This window comes from Netta rufina, assembly GCF_964035555.1.
Source record: "Netta rufina genome assembly, chromosome: Z".
Classification (NCBI taxonomy): domain Eukaryota; kingdom Metazoa; phylum Chordata; class Aves; order Anseriformes; family Anatidae; genus Netta; species Netta rufina.
Window position 1 is genome coordinate 68,017,438 of NC_140126.1, and position 26,894 is coordinate 68,044,331.

Here is a 26,894-nt window from a genome sequence, read left to right on the forward strand (position 1 = left end):
CAGGAATGCTTAAAAACTACGTAGAGGGGGCATGATGAGCTGGATTCTGTGGTAATATCACCCAGCAGTTAGGGAAGGTAGCTTGTTCAGCCCTTGTGTTAGGTCTTGCAGTCCTATGAAACAAAGCAGCCAAGGACTCCCTCGTGTGGTGGGTGTGCCAACCTTTCAGACTTCTCTCTGTGTTTCTGTTACAAGTTCTTTGGTTCATGCAAGTGGGGAGTGCAGGCTGAAATAAAGCAAGTGATTGACCACAGGAAAAAATGTAGGAATAGAAACTTTTCTAGTTTTGATGCTGCTGTTTTTTTTCTGCACCTCTTAGTCACCTGGAAAAATTGCCAGTGTATATACTAGCGGAGCAGGGCTGAAAAAAACACCACATGTGCTCAAGCAAAAAATACAAAGTTCCACAGGAGTAGTTTTGGATTTTGTCTGGGATGTGTGTTGGAAAATCATCTTCAACATTAGCTCTTGAAATAGAAGAATCATGAAGACATAGACTCAGCAGACAACTGGACAGGTAGGCTTGATATTGGCAGAAATTCCTGGGGTCAAAATGGTTCTGCCTCCCCCCCCCACCCCCCAAAAAAAAAAAAAAATACAGGGAAGACTTGTAATTTACCAAGATGCTTTAATCAGTCACGAAATAAAACTTCCATGCTAATCAACTGCTCTCTAACCATGCTGTCAGACAGAACAACATGCATCGTTTTTCAAGAGATAAAATGCTCTAGGACAACTGAAAACGCAGCACTTGAGTTGACTGCGCATTTGTGGCCTCTCAGGGACTTCACCTCCGTGTGATACAGCCTTAGCTGTGTTTTAGAAGTAGCTTTCAAAAGGGCTCGCTTAACATCTGTTAAGTTAAAGCTCATACTTGCCTACATTTCAAGCCTTTCTCTTAAGGTGTAGCAGATTGTAAATGACACTTGAGCACTTTCAGGCAGAGCCTCGTTAACAGGACTGCACAGTTCAGATGGCTGAACTCCCTCTTACTGCGCATCCAGCCCAGCAGCACTGAGTAAAGAGCTGTTGAAGATGCTGCTTTGGGCGCTTGTCTGAATTAGTATTTCTTCTTGGTTCTGAGCTGCCTACAGGCTTTACAAGTACATTCCTCCTGAAACCGAGTGGTAGCTCTTGGGTTGAAAATGTAACAGAAGCATTACAGCCATCTTCCACTCCAAAGTCTGTTACAAAACACTTGTAATCCTTTGTCCACTGCAGAAAGAAGGCGCTTCACAGACAACTGTCTCCTTACAGAAGTTTTCTTTTGGTGCACACTTTAGTCATACCTTTTTTTAGTTACTTCTGTTTTACAGGTACAGTAGTCAAAGGGAGAGGGTCTCCTTAACTTGTTCTTCAAGAAAGCTGTCTGATCTGAAGACTCTTGCCCTTCCTGTCCTTTTGTGGAAATGCAGCAAGAAGGAATTTAGCTGTTACGTGACAGTTCTAATGGCATTTTTAAAGAAAAGCCATTACCTGTGGGTGCTGCAGCTGTTCCTAGAAGGAAAAAGGAAGGAAACGACGGTTGGAAAGAATGTTTTTTCTTAAAAGAATATTTGTCAGGCAAGCCACTAACCCTAGAAAGTTGAGAGGAGTGGCTGTAAAACAGGATATTAATTCCTAGTTGGGAATTCCCATGGTTGGACTGAATGGCCTGGCTCAGGTGTTTGCATAATACTCTTAATGTAAGAGAACCTTAATGCATGAACGCATGTTTCTTTTAATGCATGTTTCTTTGAAAGAAGAAACCAGGGTTGGTATGGGTAAATAACTTAGTTTAGTGTATCTCTTTCAGTCTTCCAGTTTTTCCTTATGTTCCAGTGTTCTCAAAACTCACTGTTCAGAAATAAGTTCTGTATATCCCCCAAAACAGGCTGCTTAGATAAAACAGTAAAAAGAGACAAACCTACTACAAACTACTAGGATGTTTTACTTTATGTGTAGAATATCTAGGAAGAATAAAGACTGTTGTCCTTGTCTTTTATTGTTTTCTTCTGGTTGTAGGTGCTGCCCTTACTGCAGTGGAGATTTAAATTGCTGGCTTGGACAGGTGATTATCATTTGCTGTTCAGCCCATAAAAATTGCCTGTTAATAGATAAATGATAGCAAGGAGACACCATCAGTTTTGTGTTCATGCACGAAATACTTAGCTACATGAAACTTCTCCAGTAGAGGACTTCTTTAGTTAGTAAGTGATTTTTGGCCAGCACCAGTACCTTTTTCTTTCATATCACCAGTCCTCTTTACCTTCTTGCTTATGACTTCTTCATGAACTATTTGGATAGTAACAAGGTAATAAAGCATGAAATAAATAAATCTTCTGTCTAGATCTCCTATTCCTTCCCAAGCTTATGTGAAAGAACTACAGAAGTAAATAATGATGGCCAAGCAAAATAGCTTGTAACGGATTTTGAGCATTCTGTGACTAAGTAGTAACCTCTTCTAAACAATATAAATAGCTGTGCTTCATGGCAATGTATGGTGTAATTTCATGCTATATTTTTCTTTGACTCCACAAATCCTTGAGTTACCAAAGGAAGAATAAGATTTGATGTGGATTTATTGAACACAACCAGTTAAGCAACCAATTAAGTTTCTCAATCTTGTAATTCCTTCACTCCACCGCCACTGCAGTAGCCCAGCCGAAGTGTCCACATGATCTTTGCTTCTAAAATTCAGTTCTTGTGAATAGGACTCTGCTGTAATCAGTCTACTTAGAAATCTTGAGGCAGTTGCCGAAAATAACCAAAAAAATCCTTTAGCAGATCTTAATTAACAGGGTATAGAGTGTGATTATTTCCATTCAGAAATGTGAATGTTTTTTGTCCGCAGAAGTAGGAAAATGTTTTACCAGTTATATTAAAAGGGCTTTATTCTGCTTTAAGGAATATTGCTTCTACATAAAAAAGCAAATCATTAAGAATGGACAACAGACATTGCTTCTCTTACATATACTCTGTAGGACAAATTTCTCTGTGGGTAGCATCCTATTGAGACTTTCAGTGTTGTGCAGCAGAGGATTTTCTTTGTGCTTTTGCAGCTGTGCACAATATTTTAATAGGCTTCCTTTTTAATAGTCAGTTGTGAAACAGCCTGAGCAGAATGGAACTAGCTCACTTATGATTTTTCCTCTTACAACTTCTGTGAATTAGAGCTTGTGTGTTTTTAAAGCAAAAAAAAACACGATGTGACACTTTGCAAGGCACAGTGGTAAATTCAAAGGCACTACCCATGGCTATACCTTCCAACCCATTTCTTTCCTTCTGTCTACTCGAAACTTAGTTGGTCTTTGCCTTAACAGTGTCTTTAAAGTCTACCATCTTTCCTAAGTAACGAAGCACTATGTTCTTCAGATGCTTCTTCCTTAATGATATAATACTCAGTCTACATTTGTCTAAAGTGCACATGGATCTCCACTAAGCCTCTTTTCAGAGACCTAGAACTAAAACATTTGAAATGTTACTTTCTATCCCCTGTTGTGTTAGAATTCATTCTGGCTTTGACTGCAGTGCCAAAAAGTGACTTGGCATTCTATAAAATATTACCTCTTCATTTTACAACATCGTCATATGTGGTGGTCGCATGAAATTTATGAAGTTTAAAACTCGTAGAAAACTTGAAACATAAATGGAATAACTTCCCGTAAAGTGAATATTCCTCATGTATACTCATAGTACTCATGATGGTGGACGCTTCCCGGTTAGTGATGAATATAACACCTCTAGGTTCAAAAAGACCTGTCTCTTTAAAAAAAAAAAAAAAAAAAAAAAGCATTTTATGGCACTCAAGCTCAATTGTTACAAGTGCCAGTAACACATGAAATGTCATTAATATGAATTTTCAGACTAACCTTTGCTTTAAATAACCTTTGCTTTAAGTTCTTTTTGTTTTACAGGATTGTGAGAGGCAGTTTTGCTGCTGTGTGTGGTCTCTTACCAAAGTTTCTTGAAAGAAAAGTCAAACTGTTTTTCCTCATGGTATAACAGTAAAAGATTAGTTTCTGTTCCTATTGATAGTCTTACTATGAGGCGATGAAGGTGTGATCATATGGTTACGGGTTTTAGTAGCTTGTGGGAGAGGCCACCTCTTAAGTGAAAAGTTATAAGGTTCAGGAGAGTCAGTTCCACATCTGTCCTGTTTTCCTTGAGGTGGAGGGGAAGTAATGCTCTATTGAGCTTCCCTGTCCAGCTCTGTGTTTTTGCTTTTTGCCTTACTGGTGATGATACCTGGTTAAGAGGCCCTGTTTTTAGGAATGTTCTATTTGCTCTAATCCAGATTTTTTCCCTCCATGTAATCTTGTTACTTTGTCTTGTCTTACTTCAATTGATTTCTTCTCTTACCCAGTACTCGGTGCTTCTTTAACCTACACCACACTGTTTAATATTCATAGTGTCCTTGTGTCCCAAGCATAAAATCCTGTAGAAAGTATACAGAAACAGCTTTAAAAAGTGCTGTGAAGTAACCACAAGAAGCATGGAGGCAAGTGTGCTTAAGTGTGTTACTGGACTTGAAAACAAGTGTGATTTGCAGATGATTTCTACCTTGGTGTGTGTGGAATTAGCTGTTACGAAAGAGTCACAGGTGAAAAAGTCCAGAGCAATTTTCTGTCAGTGTTTGGCTTAATCTTTAGCTTCAGGCAACACAAATTAGTGATTATGATTGTTAAATAATGATGTTTGTCTTCTGTATAGTGGATGATTTGGTTTAAGTGCATCTAGTTTCTGTGCAGTTAGTTTAGAAAGCAAGGGGTGTACATACTGAGGAGAAGACTCCTCTGCACTGAATGAGAACCTGTCCAGAACCTGTCCAGCTACCTTCAATTTCAAGCAATGAGTGAAATGTGTGTGCAACAAATAGGCTGCTTTTCGCTCTTCCCCCATCTGAACCTAGTCAGGTGGGACTTCCCCTGGGTGTTTTAGGTGCACATTGGTGTTAGCACAGGTTAGTACTGAAGTCTTGTGTGGCGTTGAAAAACTTGAGGAGAACTTGGTTTTTAAGTCCTCTTAACTCACTTTGTTTCCCCCAAAAGTGTGTGTGTGTTTGGGGGTTGGAAAGGTGGGGGATACCACTAGCTGTCAGGGACACTTTGCAATAATTGGGATACCTGATGGGTTGTTTGAGTTAGATGCTTCTAGTGCTTTGTCAGGAATGTTTGTCTGGATTTTCTAGAACTCAGCCATCTGTATGTGAACTGGCAAACCTCTTAATCATCTTCCCTGGACTAAAGAGCTAAGAGCAGCCCTTCAAAGCCCTTCAAGCGTCTATCCGATCGGAGTAAATCAGATTCAATTTCCAACTATTTGTATTGCTTGTTGAGAGCCAAGTTTCATCTTCTCATGGGCATCTGTGAACAAAGTGATTTATTTTTATTTTTTTTTTACTTTTAATGGTTGATATCATGCAACTAAACCACTGATCGTCAGACAAAATTTCACTTGTCGCTATTTAGAAAATCTTACCTCTTAACCATCTTCAGAGTTATAAGAAGGGCTTTGGAATGTCGGACTTAAATACCTTTGAATTTTTATGATAACTTATTTCAGTTTTATTTTGGGATAAAGAATCACAAAGGATGGCACAGAATCATAAAGGGTAGAAGGGAGCTCTGGAGATCTGGTGTTTGACCATGCTCCAGTGTTTGATCGCCATTACAGTGAAAGCATTTTTTAATTGTAAAGTAACAGAATAAGCCTACAGAAATTAGTTCAAGCTTCTCTTGAGGAAATTGCTAGATTTTTGTATAACTTGATGAATCTACTAATGTTAACAAAGCTTAACTAAGTCGTTGTCTGGAAGAACTGGGAATGAATAGTATTCTTTGTAATGGTTGGATACTGTTTGCCTGCAGTGGGCTGGTTGTTTTTGTGTGAAAAATAAAATCACAAAAAGAAGAGTAAAAGTATCTGCACATCTTTTTCTATACTCTGGAAATAGTAGCTTGTTGGGAACATCTTACATGAAATAGCTTTGTCTTAGATTTTGTTTTTCTAAGGTTGTGGTTTAAATAAGTTTTTTTTCCTAGAGCAAAACTAATAACACCAAACATCAGAATTCTGCCTTAGGAAATAAGACAAAAATAAAAGCTGTGCACAAAAAAGACATTTGTTTAAGTTGCTCTTTTTTGAGACACTGCAGGGAAGAGTTTCTGCAGACAGTGGGAGTGATGGAGGTGACAGGTATAGAAATTGCTCTGCTGTAATCAAACTAATAAGGGAAAAATCACTTCTAGGATAGAGAACTTAGCTATATCTAGGTAAGCCATAAATGAACACAGAAATGCTTCTGCATGTTTCTATATTGTTACAAAACTGAGATTGAAGGCTGGAATCTGCAGATCATGAAGTACAACCCCCTGCTCAGAGTAGGGATGTCTAGAGCAGGCTACTCCAGGCTTTGCCTTGTTTTTGATGTTTTTTTATTGATGTTTTGCTGTTAATAACGTTGTATATGTTAACTTGTTTAAAGCTGCTTCTAGACAGTTTATTTTTTGTTTATTGCCTCCCCAGAGTAATGCACAGTGAAGAATGAGTGTAGCCTGGGAGAGGGGGTTGTCTTCTGAACTTTCAGTGCTGTGGTAGGCTAACTCGTACAAAATGCCAGCAGTGGTGGGGCTTTGTCTGTCCTAAATAGTTGCAAACGTTGCATCTTTTTTGCTTTGCATATTTAATATGTGCTATTTAAGTACATGAGAATTAGATACAGCATGGATGCTTCTTGATCTTTCCTGGCAATTAATTAATTTGCCACTTGTGCATTATGTAATAGTGTTTATCCTCTCTACAAACTGTGCCTCCAAATAATCTCTTAAACTAACTTCTTGTGATTGGGCTATGTTGGATGCTTCCCATTGCTTTGTCTTTTGACTCTGTTTTTTGGACCTAATTTTTCGTTTTGTTAAAAAATAATAGTCAAGAATTATAGGATTTTAAACCTTTTAAAAGGTCTGTGCTAATGAAGGATCCATCTATTCAGTAGTATCCTCTCACTGCGTTAAATTTTGGTACCTGTTTCTGTTCTTGTGCATTAAAAAACTTCTCAATGTAGTATGCTGCTGAAGGCAGGTATGTTCTAGGCTTTGAAGTTTGAGATGTCTCCAGCTAAAGTCTCAAGGGTTTAAGTGCTCATACACAATAGTGTTAGAAATGGGCTGTGGTTATGATTAAGAGCTATTTACAATGCTTTATAGTCATATGTGATTTGAATTATGTAATTCAGATATGTAAAAATTCAGATATGTAAAGAACCTGATAATGTTGCATTTTTATTCTAATTGTATTTGACTGATATCCAGTTACTTGTGGCAGTTGGCTTGAATATAGAACAAAATTACCTTTTAAACCCCTTGTTACTGTGAGGCTCCACTTAGTGTGTAACATCTGTAGAAATGTTCTGCTCCAAAGATCTCTTGTCTCAAATTCTGATTCTAAGTATGTTTGAAATGCACTTATTTTCATATACCATTACAGACTTTTGCTATATTTTCCATATTCAACTAAAAATTTGAGGAGTGAATAGGGGATTTCTGATATTTTAATGGTGGATTTCTGATATTTTAACTTGGAAGGTCCTGCGCTTCCTCTTATCTCTAATGGTTCATAACAAAATCCTGAACGTATTTCACATAGCTATTTAAGTCCTTCATTAAAATGACTGTAGCCTTTTCTGCGTTGAACTTAGGGCAGCCAATGGGAGCAGAGGAAGCTAAAGCCCCCAGGCTTATTGGAAAAATAAGATGTAAGCCTTTGAAACTTCATTGAGGCAGATAATTGTTCTTCAATATAAGCAATTTTTTGCTCAATGTGCCCATAGAAGTTCTTAACACCTTTAGTTATCTGTTGTGTAGCATAGCAGTACTAACATTCATTCTTCTTCCTCTGTTTTATCAGGACAGAGCTTGGGTTATGGTTTTGTGAACTACGTTGATCCCAAGGATGCCGAAAAAGCTATCAACACTCTGAATGGATTGAGACTTCAAACTAAAACAATAAAAGTATGTAGTGTTCTTTATGGTTTAAAGAAACAGAAGTGTTTTGACTTCTTGTTAAGATGCATGATGCATTTTCCCTTTCCAAGTACAATGTAAGCATTCTGCTAATGTTAATAAAATTGCCTAGGACTTCACCATGGAGCAGATGATTAGTTCTCTAGTCCACCTAGAGATTATAATTGAATATACAAAATTGGTATGTATGATAATTGTTAATATTTTATATTTGAGCTTAAATTAGGTGATATCTCAATTAGGTGACATCAGATCATATGCTTTGCATGCTTAAGTAATAAATGCAGTATTGCATATAGTCTGAAGATTGCACTGTGTGCTTCCTACTTTATTTTTTTTTTTGTAAAGAAGACAGTATAATTTGCTTATTAAACAAGACAGTTGCAGCCTAAAGGAGTATTCTCTCACATCCTTAAAATGAAATGCTGAGATAACTGGTTTGTTTATAAAGGTCTGTGAATTACTGGATTTCAAGGTTGTTCCGTATTTATATGCCTTGTTTTTCTCCAATGTTAAGGTTTCCTGCTTTTTCAGTTTATGTTGTAACAACTGCACCTCTTGTTAACTAAATTCAATTCCCTCAATTTCTAGAGAAAGGAATCTTGAGACTTCTTACCAACTGTTTTTTTTCTTCACTCCAACCACATTTAATCACGTTTTATTCTTTCTTATAAAATGGCTTTAAATGTCTCCAAAGGTGGGGTTGTGGTGATGGCGAAATGACTGTAATTAGCACATGTTATTCATGTGTCCTACAGTTTCACATTAATACCTTGGAAATGTAGCATTAAGCAATTACTCCATTATCAGAAGAGTGAGGATATCGATTTGAGCAATTTTAGCTTCCTAACCTGGTACGCCCCTCTGACTATTACCCCCTTTTGATAGTCCAGGCGGGCAGTGATAACATTGAAGAGAGAAGCCTCAAGGCTATCAAAAGGGACTTTAGGGGACTGGGTCGGTTAGTGGATGGAGCGGGAGTGCAGGTGGTGTTTTCGTCCATCCCTACGGTGGCAGGGAGGGGTTCAGAGAGGACACGGAAAGCTCACCTGTTAAACACGTGGCTCCGGGACTGGTGCCAACGCAGAAATCTTGCGTTTTTTGATCATGGGGCACTTTACTCAGCACCTGGCCTGATGGCCGCAGACGGGTCCCTATCTTTTAGGGGAAAAAGGATCCTGGGCCAGGAACTGGCAGGGCTCATTGAGAGGGCTTTAAACTAGGTAGGAAGGGGGGTGGGGCTGAGGCTAGGATTGTTGGGGCTGTGCCAGGGGGAACAATGGCAAGGCCGGAGGACAAGGCAATGGCCCAGCTGAAGTGCATCAACACCAATGCACGCAGCATGGGTAACAAACAGGAGGAGCTGGAAGCCATCGTGCGGCAGGCAGGCTATGACTTGGTTGCCATCACGGAGACGTGGTGGGACCAGTCTCATGACTGGAGTGCTGCAATGCCTGGCTATAAGCTCTATAGAAGGGACAGGCAGCATAGAAGGGGTGGTGGTGTGGCTCTCTATATTAGAGAGTCTTTCGAGGTTGTAGAACTCGAGGTTGGGAATGACAAGGTCGAGTCCCTTTGGGTTAGGATCGGCAGGGACAACAAGGCTAGTGTCCTGGTCGGGGTCTGCTATAGACCGCCGAACCAGGATGAGGAGACGGATGAGGAATTCTACAGGCAGCTGACAGAGGTTGCAAAATCATCAGCTCTTGTACTCGTGGGGGACTTCAACTTCCCTGACATATCCTGGAAGCACAACACAGCCCTGAGAAAGCAGTCTAGGAGGTTTCTGGAGAGCGTGGAAGATAGCTTCCTGACGCAGCTGGTTAGTGAACCTACCAGGGGTGGTGCCCCGCTAGACCTTCTCTTCACAAACAGAGAAGGACTGGTGGAGGACGTGATCGTCGGGAGCTGTCTTGGGCAGAGTGACCACGCAATGGTGGAGTTCACTATTCTTGGCGAGGCCAGGAAGGGGACCAGTAAAACCGCTGTATTGGACTTTCGGAGGGCTGACTTTGAGCTGCTCAGGACACTAGTTGGTGGAGTCCCTTGGGAGGTGGTTCTGAAGGGCAGAGGGGTCCAGGAAGGCTGGGCGCTCTTCAGGAAGGAAATCTTAATGGCGCAGGAACGGTCTGTCCCCACGTGCCCAAAGACGAGCTGGCAGGGAAGAAGACCGGCCTGGCTCAACAGAGAATTGTGGCTTGATCTTAGGAGGAAAAAGAGGGTTTATAAGCTTTGGAAAAGTGGGCAGGCCACTAAGGAGGACTTTAAAGAAGTAGCGAGGCTGTGCAGGGACAAAATTAGGAAGGCCAAAGCTCATCTGGAGCTCAATCTGGCTACTGCTGTTAAAGATAACAAAAAACGTTTCTATAAATACATCAACACAAAAAGGAGGACTAAGGAGAATCTCCATCCTTTACTGGATGCAGGGGGAAACTTAGTTACAAGAGATGAGGAAAAGGCGGAGGTGCTTAATGCCTTCTTTGCCTCAGTCTTTAGCGGCAATACCGGATGTTCTCTGGATACTCAGTACCCTGAGCTGGTGGAAGGGGATGGGGAGCAGGATGTGGCCCTCATTATCCATGAAGAACTGGTTGGTGACCTGCTACGGCACTTAGATGTGCACAAGTCGATGGGGCCGGATGGGATCCACCCAAGGGTACTGAGGGTACTGGCAGAGGAGCTGGCCAAGCCACTATCCATCATTTATCAACAGTCCTGGCTATCAGGGGAGGTCCCAATCGACTGGCGGCTAGCAAACATGACGCCCATCTACAAGAAGGGCCGGAGGGCAGACCCGGGAAACTACAGGCCTGTCAGTTTGACCTCAGTGCCAGGAAAGCTCATGGAGCAGATCCTCCTGAGAGTCATCATGCAGCACTTGCAGGGGAAGCAGGCGATCAGGCCCAGTCAGCATGGCTTTATGAAAGGCAGGTCATGCCTGACGAACCTGATCTCCTTCTATGACAGAGTGACGCGCTGGGTGGATGAGGGAAAGGCTGTGGATGTGGTCTACCTTGACTTCAGCAAGGCTTTTGACACCGTCTCCCACAGCATTCTCCTCAAGAAACTGGCTGCTCTTGGCTTGGACTGGCGCACACTTCATTGGGTTAGAAACTGGCTGGATAGCCGGGCCCAAAGAATCGTGGTGAATGGAGCCAAGTCCAGTTGGAGGCCAGTCACTAGTGGCGTCCCCCAGGGCTCGGTGCTGGGGCCGGTCCTCTTTAATATCTTCATCGATGATCTGGACGAGGGCATCGAGTGCACCCTCAGTAAGTTTGCAGATGACACCAAGTTAGGTGCGTGTGTCGATCTGCTTGAGGGTAGGAAAGCTCTGCAGGAGGATCTGGATAGGCTGCACCGATGGACTGAGGTCAACTGCATGAAGTTCAACAAGGCCAAGTGCCGGGTCCTGCACCTGGGGCGCAATAACCCCAAGCAGAGCTACAGGCTGGGAGAGGAATGGTTGGAGAGCTGCCAGGCAGAGAAGGACCTGGGAGTGATGGTGGATAGTGGGCTGAATATGAGCCAGCAGTGTGCTCAGGTGGCCAAGAAGGCCAATGGCATCCTGGCTTGTATCAGGAACAGTGTGACCAGCAGGGCTAGGGGGGTGATCGTCCCCCTGTACTCAGCTCTGGTGAGGCCGCACCTCGAGTACTGTGTTCAGTTTTGGGCCCCTCGCTACAAGAAGAACATCGAGGTGCTTGAGCGGGTGCAGAGAAGGGCAACGAAGCTGGTGAGGGGCCTGGAGAACAAGTCCTACGAGGAGCGGCTGAGGGAGCTGGGCTCGTTCAGCCTGGAGAAGAGGAGGCTCAGGGGCGACCTTATTGCTCTCTATAGGTACCTTAAAGGAGGCTGTAGCGAGGTGGGGGTTGGCCTGTTCTCCCACGTGCCTGGTGACAGGACAAGGGGGAATGGGCTTAAGTTGAGCCAGGGGAGTTTTAGGTTAGATGTTAGGAAGAACTTCTTCACTGAAAGGGTTGTGAGGCACTGGAACAGGCTGCCCAGGGAAGTGGTGGAGTCACCATCCCTGGAAGTCTTCAAAAGACGTTTAGATGTAGAGCTTAGGGATATGGTTTAGTGGAGGGCTGTTAGCGTTAGGTTGGAGGTTGGACTCGATGACCTTGAGGTCTCTTCCAACCTAGAAAATTCTGTGATTCTGTGATTCTGTAATTGTTTGGACTCTGAAATCTTAGGAAAGGAGATGAAATAAAATTGTCAGGGAATGGGGGCCTTTGAATGTGTTTCACAGGTGTTCGTGCCTGGAGGCAGCACTGGGGCCAGTCAGCCTATTCTTTCTCATTAAACAGCAGGGTTTGCTAGCTGATCACTTGGACAGTGACTGCCCTCTAACTAGGGTCATATTTGAGCTGTAAGATAAAGCTCACCTTGTAAAGGCTTTGGAGTTAAAAAGCAATGCTGAGCAACTTAAAAAATAGCAGACAAATATAAGATAGCATGAATTCAGGTAGATTGCCCGAACTGTTCTGGATTCATGAGGTTTATTAAATGCATGATGCTATTTGTAACTTATATATGCTGTAGTTAATAAACATTGAGTCGTGGAAAGACTTGGATAGATGCTTTGCAGAAAGTTACCTACTTGCTTTTAGTAGGCTTGCCTGAAGGCAGCCTCTCCCATGTTCTACTTGGTGAGGGAATATGGAAGAAAGCCATTTAGTATGCCCAAAGCTTGTGCAGCTTATAAAGCAGTCTTCTGAGAGAAAGGGACATGGATTAGTTCTCCAGTAATGTTACAGGTATGTTGTGTCTTAGATATATCTTAGACTGCAAAAATAAGAAATGCATCTGCTCAGGATGACAAGTTCTGTGGACTATGTAAATATTCAAAGGAAAAGGATGGTGTATACAGAGAATCAATCCAGGCTTCCCAAATCAAATAGATTCCTTACAGGGGGTTCTGGTGACTTGAATTTATGTTTCCAGCATATGACTTCTTGGTCATCTTTCAGTTTACAGAATAACAGGTTAGGGATTGAAAGGGACCTTGAAAGATCTAGTCCAGTCCCCTGGCTGGAGCAGGAACACCTAGATCAGGTCACACAGGAATGCATCCAGACGGGTTTTGAATGTCTCCAGAGAAGGAGACAACACCCCTGGGCAGCCTGTTCCAGTTTCACCATGAAAAAGTTGTCTTACATTTAAGCAGAACCTCCAATGTTCCAGCTTGCACCCAATGCCCCTGAGTGATTAATGTAAACATCACCGAATTTCTGCAAATAGAAATGTATTGTTTAAAAAAAAAAAAAAGTCTGGGGGGAAAAAAGTGAAAATAGATGGAGGTTTGGGATGACACTGCTTTTCCTTTCTTGCCTTCTTCAAGTGCTAAGGTAAAGCAAACAAAATAGTTGTAATCTCTTTATTTAGAAGAAAGTATCTCTGAATGTGGCTTTTTCTCATGTTACATGGCAAATAATGACTCTAGCTACCCATGTTTAGTTCTGGTCAATTTCAGCAGCATCTTTCAATGTTAGTGTACATCACCCGGGGAAAGGCTGCTTTATTTATTCCCTTATCCCTTCTTGGGGGTGAGCCATATTTCAGGCCAACTTTTCATGACTGGATTCTCCCTATGTACTGTTTAAAGAGGCTGTCTTTACCTCCTTCCACACTGCAGGAGAAGAAGAGGCTAGAAGGATTCCTAATGTGTTTCAAGACTTGAGGTGTTATTTCTGAGCTCTCAAGACCAGGACCAGCCTTCATAATGGTTCAGGAACCACAGTGTTCCTATTTGTCTGTAGCTGATACCTCCATGTAGAGGCTGAAGTGGGAGCGTTCCTGCTCAGAGGGAACTGTCCTGATCCCAGTCTGTGGTGTTCTGTATTGGGTGCATGACATTTACATCTGACCCGCTGCTTTTTTTCCACAGTCACTGGTTACATTCCTCCATCCCTAAAAGGGCTGCCACCTACTGTTCTTTTGAAGTAAAATGTACTGAAACCACAAATTTGCAGATTGCTGGCTTACGTTTTTTCTGTGTGGGTAGCAACATTGAAACCAATTACGTGCTACCTTTTTAGAGGGAGGGCTGTCCTTTGGAAAGCTTTATGAAATACTTTTAAGTTGGTGTATTTATATTGCAGGTAGCTTGTGAATTTTGGGCTTCACTGAATTATGCAACTTCAGTGTGAAAGCAAGCTGTATCAGAGAGGTGAAAGACTTGCTATGGCTTTTTTTTTTTTTTTTTCAGAAGAAACTGCTGCTGGAAAGTACTTTTTCATTGGCTCTTAAATAGAACAGAGAACATGGATTTCTGTGCCTTGAGCGATCTTTCTGCTTACCCATTCGCTTGTTCATTGATTTGGTTTTTGTTTTTTTCATTTGTTTTGTCACAAAAAGATCTCTTCTTCCCAAGTCTGAAAAACTCTGAGGAGCAAACAGCATGCAAGTGTCATCATTCCTTTTGCAAAGGAATAAGAAAATTCAGTGCACATTTTGTTATTTGGTTTCTGCTTGGAAGGAGGGGAGATCATCAGTGACTTTTCCTGCCCTCGTTCCTGGGAAAGCTCCATCAAAAAGACTCAGATGAATTTATTGAGAGGTTATCTGTGTGGCCATACCTTTTGGTGTGTTGTAAATGCCTTCAGTGCTAGTAAGTCTAAAAAGGAATGGAAAGGGCAAACAAATACCCTGTCCTTGAACTGGTACAGAGCTGTGTAAGATCCTGAATAAGAGGCAGGTTTTAATGTCAATTGGGGCTACCAGGAGGACACAGGGAAACCTCAGCCTCGCTGTTGTCTGTGGATGCTGGGGTGTATGAGTGATGGATGTGGTCTTTGGTGGATCAGAGCTCCCAAGGGACACAGCAATAGAGTAACATCGTGTTTGTTTCCCCCTCACAAGGTGAAGTAGGGCCGAGGAACTTCCCTGTGTCCGCCCTGCAGCTCTCCAGCATGAGAGGGCCTGAAGCAGCAGAGCCTCTCTGTACAGCAGCTGGCAGATAGCTGTCTTAGTTCTCAATGCTGGTGACACGTGTATAGGCATGTGTGGAAATCTGCAGTGTAGAGGGGAAAAATGGTTTGGCCTAGCTACAGGCCTAGCTGTTATCCTTCTTTATAAGATAGCATTGATTATCTGTCTTCTACCTAGCTAGTGCTTCTTAAAAATGTAGGGCTTCTTCCTCTTTCAAGTTCTTTTTTTTTATTTTCTTGACTATTAGAGTGTTTACATGGGTAATTATCACCTGTCAGGGGAATACAGATTTAAGAAATATTTTATCTAAAATATTAAATCTGTAGGTTTTCCTCCCACTCCTTCATAGCTTTGCATATGTTTAAAAAAAAAAAAAAAAAAAAACAGCCTTCACATGTAATATAATTCCAACAGGAAGCTGTAAGAAAGTTTGACAAATTATTTGGCTACATGCACAAGTCCTACTTTGTCATCATTATCACCTAGTTAACTGCCCTGCTGTAGAAAGCTGTGTAATTAAAAACAGCTAGTTATGAATTTAACAGAAGAGTGAATACTGAGCTATTTGCTTTACACATGCCTGAAAAAGTGCAGTTCAGCAAGGGGATACTTGAAGCATGTCATGCCACAATTTTGATAATGTCCTCTGAGTCAGCATGTCCTTAAAACTTGGCTTTATGATGTGCAATTTCACTTGGTGCCGTGAACCATTACTTAGATTTACAGTAATTTTAAGGAAATTGTCCTCAATCATAGCAGCTTAAGGTCTCCACCCTTGTGAACTTGTACCTCTGATAGTATTCTTGAAAACACTTCACAGGATATAATAAAATGCAGAATAAAGAAGCATACTGGTTCGATTTCTATATTGGTGCAGCAGAAAAAGATTGTCTTCTCTAACACTGATATTTTTAGAAGAAAACTTTGGTAGCGTCATTTTCAATATTAATTTTTTCATTGATCTCCCTGGAGAACGATGAAATATATATGAATTGAGTAAAAAGTCCATTAAAATACAGGGGGGCAAGAGCTGTGAAGGTGAGAGAAACCCTCTTTGCCTCCTTGATTTTGTTCTTACAGCACTAAAGGACATTGATCTAGTGAGTGGCAAAAGGGGATCCTGTTTGAAGGTTTAATTAAAGCTAGTGAATTTTATTGATGCTATCAATCAGCAGAGATTCAGAGAAGGGGCATGGTGCCAGACCATTTAGTGGTCTTGACAGGGTAATTAAATACCTCAGGACTGTATTCTCAAGGTAAAATTGAAGTGCTCTAGCAGATCTGTAGCAGCAGAACAATGTTTCTTGGAACAAAGGTAAAGGTGTTAAGGTTTTTTACCTTAAGTTTCTGCAGGAGTTATATAAATGATAATTATACAACCGTTTAGCTATGTTACAGTTAAAGCTTTGACAGCATTTCCTTCTTAAACCCCCCTCCCCACCCCACACATGCCTTTTCACCCCCAGGTAAAATTTGTTCTTCACTGAAATTCAAATCCCTTCAGACTTTGGATGTTACTTAACCTGCTTATGTGTGGTGCTTATTTTTCATGTTGCTGAGTAACGTTGAGAGGAGCATTCACTTGTGAATGCGTGTTGCTGTCTCTTCCTGTAAACCATGCTCAGGACACACGGTTCTTCATTAATACCTAACTACTCCAAGCAAAATAGCTCAGCATGTCAGATTGAACTTCAAAATGTTGTCATCTCTCCTGCAATTGCATAGCTTGTTTCCTGTTTGGTCCCCAGATGGGCTCTGTCACACCCGATCAGTTCTTGCAGGAGTCTGCTGCTGTTGTGCCAGTGAGAGGGTCCCTCAGACCAGTGCAGCTCACACAAAGACTGCTGAGCAGGTTTGCAGCTGGTCGTGCAGTGGTTCCTTTCTGAGCCTGTGTTGGTGGTGTGATGTCTGGCATGAAAATGGATGTGTTAGAAGGGGCAGGAAGTACTCCATGGGGCTGAAGGAAGACTGAAAATTGCTCAAGAGCTGAGCTCCAAGCAGTAAGAAAAATCAACTAAAATTAAACTGTTTGTTAATACTGGGACACCAATACCACATCTGTCTTCTACCTTCCCAGTGCTATGGAAAGTCCTTTAAGTAGAATACAACTTTTCTGCATGTGTCCAATGTGTTAAAATTTCCAAATATGGAGATCTGTCTGTGCTTTTTAAAAAATCAAAATACTTGATTTCTCCATAAGAGTGCTGCCGTTATTGTAAAATACAGATGTACTTCAGAAATTGGAAGCCTTGTGAAAAATTGATTGACCTCTAGTAATAAGCTAGTGACTTTTGACATTAAATACCAACTCTAGATATCTTACCCATGCAGTTAGTTTCTTTTACTGAAAGGTTTTGTAGATTCAGATCTTCCATAAAAGCAGTAACAATGTCAATGGACATGTGGTTGTTTGCATTTCTGCAAGGTGTTTGTGAAATGAATAATGCAGATGTTCTGGCCAGTGTTTGTCCTCAGCAGTTCACTGAACACAAATACAGAGAACTTGAAGTTCACATTTTTCCTTCCGAGAGCAAAAGTTGTGAACAGATTCACTTCAGTTTCAGGAACAGAAGAATTTGGGTCCCACCTCTTTTTTTAGATTTTGTTAGTGATTCTGATCACCCACGTGCCTGGTGACAGGACGAGGGGGAACAGGCTAAAGTTGTGCCAGGGTGTTTTAGGTTGGATATTAGGAAGAACTTCTTTACTGAGAGGGTTGTTAGGCATTGGAACAGGCTGCCCAGGGAAGTGGTTGAGTCACCATCCCTGGAAGTCTTTAAAAAACATTTAGATGTTGAACTTAGCGATATGGTTTAGTGGAGGACTTGCTAGTGTTAGGTCAGAGGTTGGACTTGATGGTCTAGAGGTCTCTTCCAACCTAGACAATTCTGTCTGTGAAGAATACTCCCTCCCAACTCTCCCACAACCATTGTGTAACAGCAGTAGAAATGTGAGTTACGTTCTGTAAAAGCCATGCTGTTCCATACTTCATATGACAAGACTACCCAGGATAATATCCAGCCCTCCACAAGAACATAGTCATAGAATGGCATGGGTTGGAAGGGACCTCAAGGATCACCCAGTTCCAACCCCCCCCATGCCATGGGCTGGGATGCCACCCAATAGATCGGGTTGTTCAGGGCCTCATCTAACCTGGCCTTGAACACCTCCAGGGATGGGGCATCTACAGCTTCTCTGGGCAGCCTGTGCCAGTTCCTCACCACCCCCTGAGTCAAGAAAGAACATAGGAAGAACAAAGCAAAGTATGTAGGGAGGTCTTTGAGGACTAACAGAAAGTTGGAAAAGTGTGAAAATGTCTTTTCTCCAAATGTGAAGAGCAGAGTTTGGAGTCTAAGTCTCCTCTTAATTGTTGTCTTTTCTTTGTACTTATATTCAAAGTTTTAAGTGATTCCTCTCTTTAAAGATACTGATATAATTATGACTACAGGTTTTAAATCTTCCGCACTACAGTCCCTCTAAAGGCAAAGCTGTCAGCAGAATTGTGGTTCTGTGATTATAGTGCATAATTCTCATCTTATTGTTGAAAGACATCAGTGAATTTAATTACCTTCTCGTATAGTAGTATGATAAACTTCTCGTAGTACAGCATTTTACCTGCATTACCTTAAGCACTTCTGAGAAAACCTCCGATTCTGTTTTTGTCCTTAACAGGATTTCAGTTTTTAATTGCTAATTTACATATGCTATTGCATGTGTCATTTGGTGAACAGAAGCAATTTGGATCTCCTGTAGCCACTTCAGACCAAGTCTTCTGAAAGCCTGTTCCTGGTGCTCCTTTGTGGTAGGCATAGAAGCAGTTTACTAGGTCTTTAAAAGTATGTTGTACTTAACCAGTTAAATCCTAAGGAGTACTCCTGGTCCTCGTCCTCTCTATAAAGACTGGTGTTAAGTAAAAACAGCACAGCACAGGAGCTGAGGCTGCCAATTGGAGACAAGGTGCGGTGTCAGGTTGAAGCTGACTTTGTTCATGTATTGAACTCTGAATTTTAACACTGTTCCCCATCCACTCTAAAATAAATGTATTTGGAATTGCATGTGGATTACAAAACTAAAATTGTAGTAGAATGAGTTTAAGGGCTGTCATACCCAAGGTATCATACCTGTCCTTTCTGATCTTAACATTTAAAGCAAACACCTTTTGTCTTCATCAGTGATTACAGAAGGAATCTAAAAAGCAAAACCATTTTACCCTTTGCAAGGTCAGCCTTTGTGGGCAGTTAAAGTAAAATGCTTTGAGCCATCCTCGCAGAACATGGTAACCATTGTTCAGAGGTTTGCTTTGGCTTGTTTTTTCATCCTTTCTCTCACACTGCCTCTCCAAGAGCACAAATGCAGCTTTTGCTTAAGCTGACCGTATTCTGAATAGTGTGCTACATTCACGTACCAAGCTCCTTCTCTAAACAAGGTCAAAGACTACTTCTGACTGCTTTTTTCTGTAATGTTTGAAAGTCCCCATCTGGTCCTGTGGTATACTACTAGGAGTGTGTGATCCTAGCCAGGATCTGGAGGAAAAAAAATAGATCATGAAAAATCTCTAGAGTTTTTGTTGGGACTTTCAATGCATATTCCTCATTTGTTGTTGATGTTTCCAAGGATTATTTTTTTTTTCAGAGAACTGGTATAACCATAGAAGAATATAAGATACCAGAACAGTGCAACGCTTAAATGCAACATCAGCTTGATGTGCCCTTGCTTGCTGAGTCACGTATTTATCACTCTTGCATGAAGCAAATTTCAGATACCTTTGAAATCACTGTTTGCAGAAAATTCTTTTATAAATTGGAAGACTTTTTCTACAAGCCATGTTCCTCCTGAGAATTGTGGAACAGAAAATTATTTTTTTTGGTAGCTACTGAAAGTCAGAATAGGCCTCCTGATCTAACTGAAGCATTTCTACTACTCAAAGAAACCTTGTGTTGCTTGTAAATGGCCGTAATAGTCGCAGTGAACTGTAGTTGCCAGTTTTTTTCTGGTGATGTAAGAGAACAAAGTATAAATCATTTTGGAGCAGGCTTATTTGTTTATTTACACAGAGAAGGACCCATGAAATCTCATAAGGACCCTGTGCTGCTCTTTCAAATGAAATTTGGTTCTCTTGGATAAGTGTTACCCCAAGGCTGTGAGACTGAGCAATGAACAAGAATGAAGGCATCTTGAATGAAAAAGAGCTGGGAGGTCTGAATTAGTGTTAGGTGGGATGGAGCCCCTTAGAGCTCCTCTTGAAACAGTAGCTCTTACAGGCATGTTGTTGCTCTGTGTATTGAATTTGATACAATTATTGATTAGTAGGGGTGAAAAGAAGGCAGGCTGTGTTCTATTCAAAGACTCCGTGCTTAATGTCTGGTTTTCTGGTGACAGAAAAGAGTTGGTGACTCACTTGACATAAGACCGAGGGCTGGTCTTAACCATGTCAACATGATGGCTCAGATGCTGTACACGGTCTCTTCACCATATGAAAAAGGATCTTGTTTTCACAAGGAGGTGTTTCTGTACTTCAATTCAAGATACTCTTGGGAATAGTACTGGGAAGAAGTGCTTCCTAGACTAGAGAATCCCATCCAAGATGCTTCACAAGGGATTGATTCTGGTTTCTGATTGATTCTGATTTCTCAGTCTGGTTGTCTTTGTCTCATTGCTTGCTGTCTTAAGGCTTCACAGTCTTCTCATCTGAGTGACACCTGCTCATGGTCTTGAGTTCCTTGTAAAACTTGATTCTCTGTGCTGAACTTGCTGTTGCATCTGCTTTAATAATTAAATTATGCTTCATTTTGAAGAAATCACAAAGGAGGAGAAGTGCATTAAAATGTCCAGCTGGGATTTAGAGCCAGAATTGAAACCCGATTTTTCCTTAGATCTCATGCTGATCCAAAATTTCATGCTGATCCAAATAATCTCTGTTGCTAGCCTTGTTTTGCAGTGGTGCTCTGACAGGTCTGCTTGGGCAGCAGGGTAAAGCAGGCTCTGCTGAGCGTGGGCTGTGCTGCAGGAGAGCAGTGCAAGGAGCTGCGGTGGTTTTGCTGACTGACAGGAATCAAACACAGAATCTCATGATATGGTCAAAGAGGAATTAGAGTACAAAACCCGTGTTTCCCGTGAGCACCAGTGATCACTATAACATCAGTGGCATTCCTCTTTTTGGTAAGAAATTTGAAAACTGATGTAGCCTCAGATGCTGGGGACCTCATATCTAGTGTTCATACACTGTGTTAACATACCCAGGAGTGAAGATCATAAATACATAAAGGTGGAGGATTTCCAGTGAGAAGTTACTTACAGATTGCTGCAAGAGACTCCATCCCCCCACCTAGAACCACGTTGAGTTTGCATTTGTGAGTCTTAAGTTCAGTGTGGTTTTGGTTCAGACTTCAGAAAGTGTTGTCTTGATGAAATAATTCCAATTTGAAAGAAGAAATTTATAAAAATAAAGGTGGGACTTTGTTGGCTTTGTCATACTTGTGCAAACTACTCTGCCTGTCAGTAACCACTGTGAACAGCTTATTAGGCCTGCTTGAGAAGAAAATGGAGCTGCAGCACTGTTCTAGCTGGGCTGTTAATTCAGACGTGCAAAGAGCTGCCTTGATCAGTGTAGCTCATTACATGTCAGGGTTGGGGATTGTTTATCAAGCATGTATAGCAGCTGATACGATCACTGTGCTGTGATATCCTGAGAGAATCACTAACTTTGCAGTTCAGTGTTTATGATGTGCCAGATGACTGTGAAGCGTAGCTCCCTCCAACCATGATCCCTCAGCAGTTACCTCTTTGTGGCTGGTTGTGGTTCCAGTTTGTCTTGTTTTCTGGAGGAGCAGACCATTGCTTGGTCCATTTGTACTCTCTGCTGAGCTGGCAGGGAATGGATATGAATGTCTATAGCTGGACAGTCTTCATGAGGTGTGGACTAAAATCTCAACTTCTTCTGATTGTAGTACTGAAAGGCTGTTACTTCTGTGCCTGTTTTTTTTCAAAGACATCCATTACAGGGCAGGCTGTAAAAGCACAGCTAGTATTAGGTATGATCCTTTTTATTAATTTACACAGGTGAATTTGAATTTAGAAGTATGTTCTCATACTTCCTGAGAGTTGTCTAAGTGGCCTAAGTCTACTGTCTCCACTTTGCTTTGCTCACACAAATGTTGGTGCAAGCTTGCACTAGTGACTTAAATTCAGTGTTTAAGTAGGCAGTCTTGTGTATATTGGGAAAACTGGCCTTCAACTTCTGTTTGGAATGGAACTATTTTTCATTTGAGCAGAGACAAAGTAAACTTGAATATATAGCAATGTGCTCTCCTGTTTCAGACAACCTTTTACTGGCTAGTGACAGCTGAGACGAGGCTCAGCCTCTGCTTTGTGCTTCAGCATTTTATTGGGAATCAAGAAGAAGAGTTTTTGAGTCATGATATCTCATACTAATTTAAGTGAAGGTTAAGAACACAATGGTCTGAGAATGCTGTTGTAACAGAAATAGTTCCTTGTCTTTATTGCGCTTGCCAAGAGGGCTTATATTTGTAATGTATTCCTTTTCCCAATATACATCTGTCTGGTTTGCAGGAGTGATTAACCTATGTTTGTCTGCACAAACTTTGTGTAGTCTTTCTGGATTTTTTTCTACTGAAACAAGCTGTCCTGGTTTCAGTTAGGACAGAGTTAATTTTCTTTCTAGTAGCTGGTGGAATGCTGTGTTTTAGCTTAGGATGAGAAGAGTGCTGATAACACCCCGATGTTTTAATTGTTGCAGAGCAGTGCTTACACCAAGCCAAGGACGTCTCAGCTTCTTGCTCTGTCCTGCCAACGGGCAGGCTGGGGGTGCAGTAAGAGCTGGGAGGGGACAGACCCAGGACAGGTGACCCAAACTGGCTAAAGTGGTATTCCATACCATCTGACGTCATGCTAAACAATATTTAGGGGTGGCTAGCTGGGGTGAGGGGGCCAGACTGCTCGGGGTTAGGCTGGGCATCAGTCAGCTGGTGGTGAGCAATTGCATTGTGCATCACTTGTTTTGTACACATTATTAGTAGTAGTACTACTATCGTCATTATTGGTATTACTGTTATTGCCATTATTATTGCCATTATTATTTTCCTGTCTTAATAAACTGTCTTCATCTCAACTCACAGGCTTCACTTTCCCATTTCTCTTCCCCATCCCAGAGAGGGAGGGGGGGGAGAGTGAGCAAACAGCTGTGTGGTGTTTAGCTGCTGGCTGGGTTAAACCACAACACAAGGTTTTTAAAAGAAATGGATACCATCTATAAGACAGTGTTGATAGTTTACACTGGAAGTTGTTGAATGTAAACACCTACAGAAGTATTTTGATATTTAAAGATATCAGATATAAAAACTATAAAAAGAATACCTTAAGCAGAGTGTTTTAGAATATAATATCAGTTTTTCCTAAAGTTCTTGCAGGCAATAAAAACAAACCCTTGCTTGTTCTCTATACTATTTAAGAGGCTATATATTAGAAGTAGAGTAAGGTGTCTAACAGTAGCAGCAGATGGTAAGAAACGGATTTCATTTTTAGGGACTGAGTCTTTCTTCTCTTTGGCAACTAATTTAACCTGCTAGCTTTCATGGCTTTAAGTTGAAAATCAATTCGTCTTGATACTGAAAGATGAAATATTAAAACAGTGAAAATACCTCAAATTTTTAATGTAATGTTTACATTTCTATAAATAAGTCTTTCCTACTAGCAGTAATGGAAAATTCCAGTAAAACTCTTTTTAAGTGGTTGTGTACAGAGCAGCTATGTTCACTGTTACGCAGTGTGTGTCGTCATTAAATATTTAAAGCCAGGCTTTCCGGCTGCTTCTTGACTCACATTGTGTTCAATAGTTCTGACACTGCATAACCTTGGTGTTTATTAATTAAGTATTCACCTGTTGAAGTAGCTGTGGAAGTAATATTTAAGCACAGCTGTTAATTTAGTGCGTATATATATTGCATGACAAGAATGAAAATAGAATGATCAGCAAGTAATTACTGGGCTAGCTAGCAAACTGCCAGGTAGTGAGATGAATCTGGAGACTCTCTGCTTGAAATCTTACGAGTGAAATAGTTGGACTTTGATATCAATGATGAGTAGAAACATATCTCATACTCCATGTAAGTTTCTTTTTCATGGGAGTTAATTTTCTTATGTTTTGTGGCATCCTTGTTTTTCTCTAATGGTGCTGGCTTGCAGGAATCTCAGATCACTGGTAATGGTTTGCCAGAGTTAAATTTCGTTTACACTGGGTTTTTGAAGTTGTTTCTTTCAATTTCCTACCTGGTCAGAACTTCAGGTGCCTAGCAAGACATCTAGAGGTGGTGTTTGGATCTTAACCCTGATGTATTAATTTCTGTTTGTGTGTTACTCCTGTAACTGATATGCACAGATGCCAGCAAGCATCAGTCAGAAGACAGGAGTACTCTCTGAGATACTTTCCACAGAGAGAAATCTGTGATTGTTGTATGTTCTTAGACGTGGAATACCTGTAATACTATTTACTGGTTAGAGTTTACTGCTTTCATTTGCTTGCTTTCTTCAGGTGTTCAGTACAGGCCTTGACTGCTACGTCTGACTGTTGAGGTAGCATTTACCAGCAAGGACATGGGCAATAGACATCAATGGATCACAAGTCACCATGAAGGAGTGCATATTTACGAGATGAAAGGAAAAGTGATAGGTGCTTTGCAGATACTGTTTTATATTTTGACATACACTGGCTCTGTAGTGTAAGGTAAACTTGCAATAAGCTGGGAAATGTTTTCCTGTGAATTTTTCCTTTCTGGGGGCGTGCAGGGGGGTGTCAGTAAGTTTATCCTTGATGTGACAGCATGTGCCCAGCAGTCTGAATTTTCTTTTTGAAGACAGTGTCTCTATTTTGAATTCCTCTAGGTAGGAATAGGAGAAAAATGTCTACAACACTGAGTTTATACAAAAAAAAACACACTGTTACAGATTTGTAATTTTCACTTGATTCAAACTGCTTCCAGCCTCTGGGTTGAAGTCCATTTAAGACTTATTTTAAAGTTTATGTATTGTTGCAGAATCACAGAATGGCTGAGGATGGAGGTACCTCTGAAGATCACTAATCAGCCTCGTGCTCAGAGCAGAGTCACCTCAAGCAGGTTACCCAGGACTGTGAGTCTCCATCCCTGGGGATGTTCATAACCCAACTGGACAACCAGCATCTTCTGATGCTTGAACACCTTGACCATAAAAACATTTTCTTACAGAATGAAAACTATATGGTCTTTCCAAGTAGTTTGCTGTATCCGTATTTGTGTCCATTGCTTCTTTTCCTGTCATTTGATACCACAGGGGAGAGTCTGGCTCCATCTTTACTACCCTCATTAGGAATTTAGGGATAAGATCCTACTGAGCTGCCTTCTCTCCAGACTGAGCAATCCCAGCTCTCTCAGCCTCCCCTTGCATCAGAGATGTGCTGGTCCTTTAATCACCTTTGTGGCCCTTTGTTGGGCTCACCAGTATGTAAATATCTCTTGTGGTACAGTCTGCTGCTCTGGACTCCTGCACCAGAGTTATGTCAGCCCTACGTTGAGGAGAAGGGTCGCATCCCTTGAAGTGCTGATAATAATGGTTCTCCTAACACAGCCCTGGATGCTGTTGGCCATCTTTGTCACAAGGGTGCATTTTGTTGGCTTGTGGTCAGAATGCTATCCACCAGGACTGTAGAGCCCTCTGCAGAGCTGCTTTTCAGCCAGTTGGCTCCTGGTGTGTACTAGAGCACGGGGTATTCCTGCCCAGGGGGAGGACTTGACTTTTCCCATTTTTGAACTTCAGGATGTTCTCAAGTCTGGTTGAGGTCACTCTGGGTGGCAGCACAACCCTCTGGCATATCAGCCACTCATCCCATTTTGTGTCATCTGCTGAACTACTGAAGGTACACTCTGCCTGGTCACCTGGGTTACTAATGAAGATCCTTCCCACATTGATGGAGTCCATTGACTATCCTACAGCTGAATTTCATGACAGTGATCACAACCTACAGAACCTGGCAATTTAGCCAGTTTTTAGCCTCCCTCACTGTCTACTTATTTTGTTTTCTAGTACATGCTTAAGTGTTATTAGTGTGTGTTTTGCCTATAAGTATGATAGGGGAGAGTGTCAAAGGTCTTGCTAAAGTTGGGATGAATGTTGGTCATCTCCCCTTTTCCACCATGGCAATAATGTCATTTGTCTAACCAACTGAGTAGCCTTGTCATGATTGCCCCTCTATAAATCCACACTGACTATTTCCAGTCACCTCTTTTTGTTCAGGTATCTGGAATAGATTTCCATGATTAGTTACTCCATTGCCTTCAAGGAACTGAGGTGAGGCTTACTGGCCTGTAGTTTGCCAGAGAGCAAGAGTTCCTTGCTCTTGAAGGTGGGTGATGAATCCGTTCTCCTAGTCCTTGGAATTGGAAACCTTCCATGTTCCCCGTGACCTTTCAAGGATAACCAAGTTGTGCTGCAGTGACATCCACCAGCTCCTTCAGCATTTGTGGGTGCAAACTTTCAGGCTCCCTGGACTTACCTGTCTGGTGTAAATCTTCTTCAGTGTTATGTTTTGCTGAGGATAAGTCTTCATTGTTCCAGACTCTCCACTGGGCGTGCTTTGCCTGAAGACCTGTTTTGCTATTAAAGACTGAGGTGAGGCCGGCATTGAGCGCTCTGTCCTCTATGTCTCTGGTCAGCAATTCTCATTTCTGCTTACCTTGTTTTATTCTATTTAATGTGTTGTATCAAAATGTCTTTGGCTGTTAGTGGTAGGCAGCTGGATGGAAAGTCCACGTACTGCTTCAGGTTGCTTAGAAAGTGGAGCTGTTTAATCTATCAACAGCTGTAGAACTGAGTCTAGGTAGTCTGGTTTGAGTCTGGGAAAACAGCAGCACACTAAAGTATGTCCTAGGGGGGTTCGGTAGGCCTTTCAGTGTCTTCTATTCATACTTCTGT

General features: G+C 41.5%; 1 protein-coding gene across 7 annotated transcripts in view; it reads left to right on the plus strand.

The window, feature by feature from the left end:
- Positions 1-26,894, plus strand: part of ELAVL2 (ELAV like RNA binding protein 2) — a gene marked incomplete at both ends in the record, with an annotated part of 52,463 nt that overhangs the window by 14,405 nt on the left and 11,164 nt on the right. For all 7 annotated transcript variants that reach the window (XM_084304606.1, XM_084304607.1, XM_084304604.1 and 4 more), the window contains one exon: positions 7,888-7,991. In XM_084304606.1, coding sequence (XP_084160732.1) covers positions 7,888-7,991 — 104 coding nt within the window. The remainder of the gene's footprint in view (positions 1-7,887; positions 7,992-26,894) is intronic.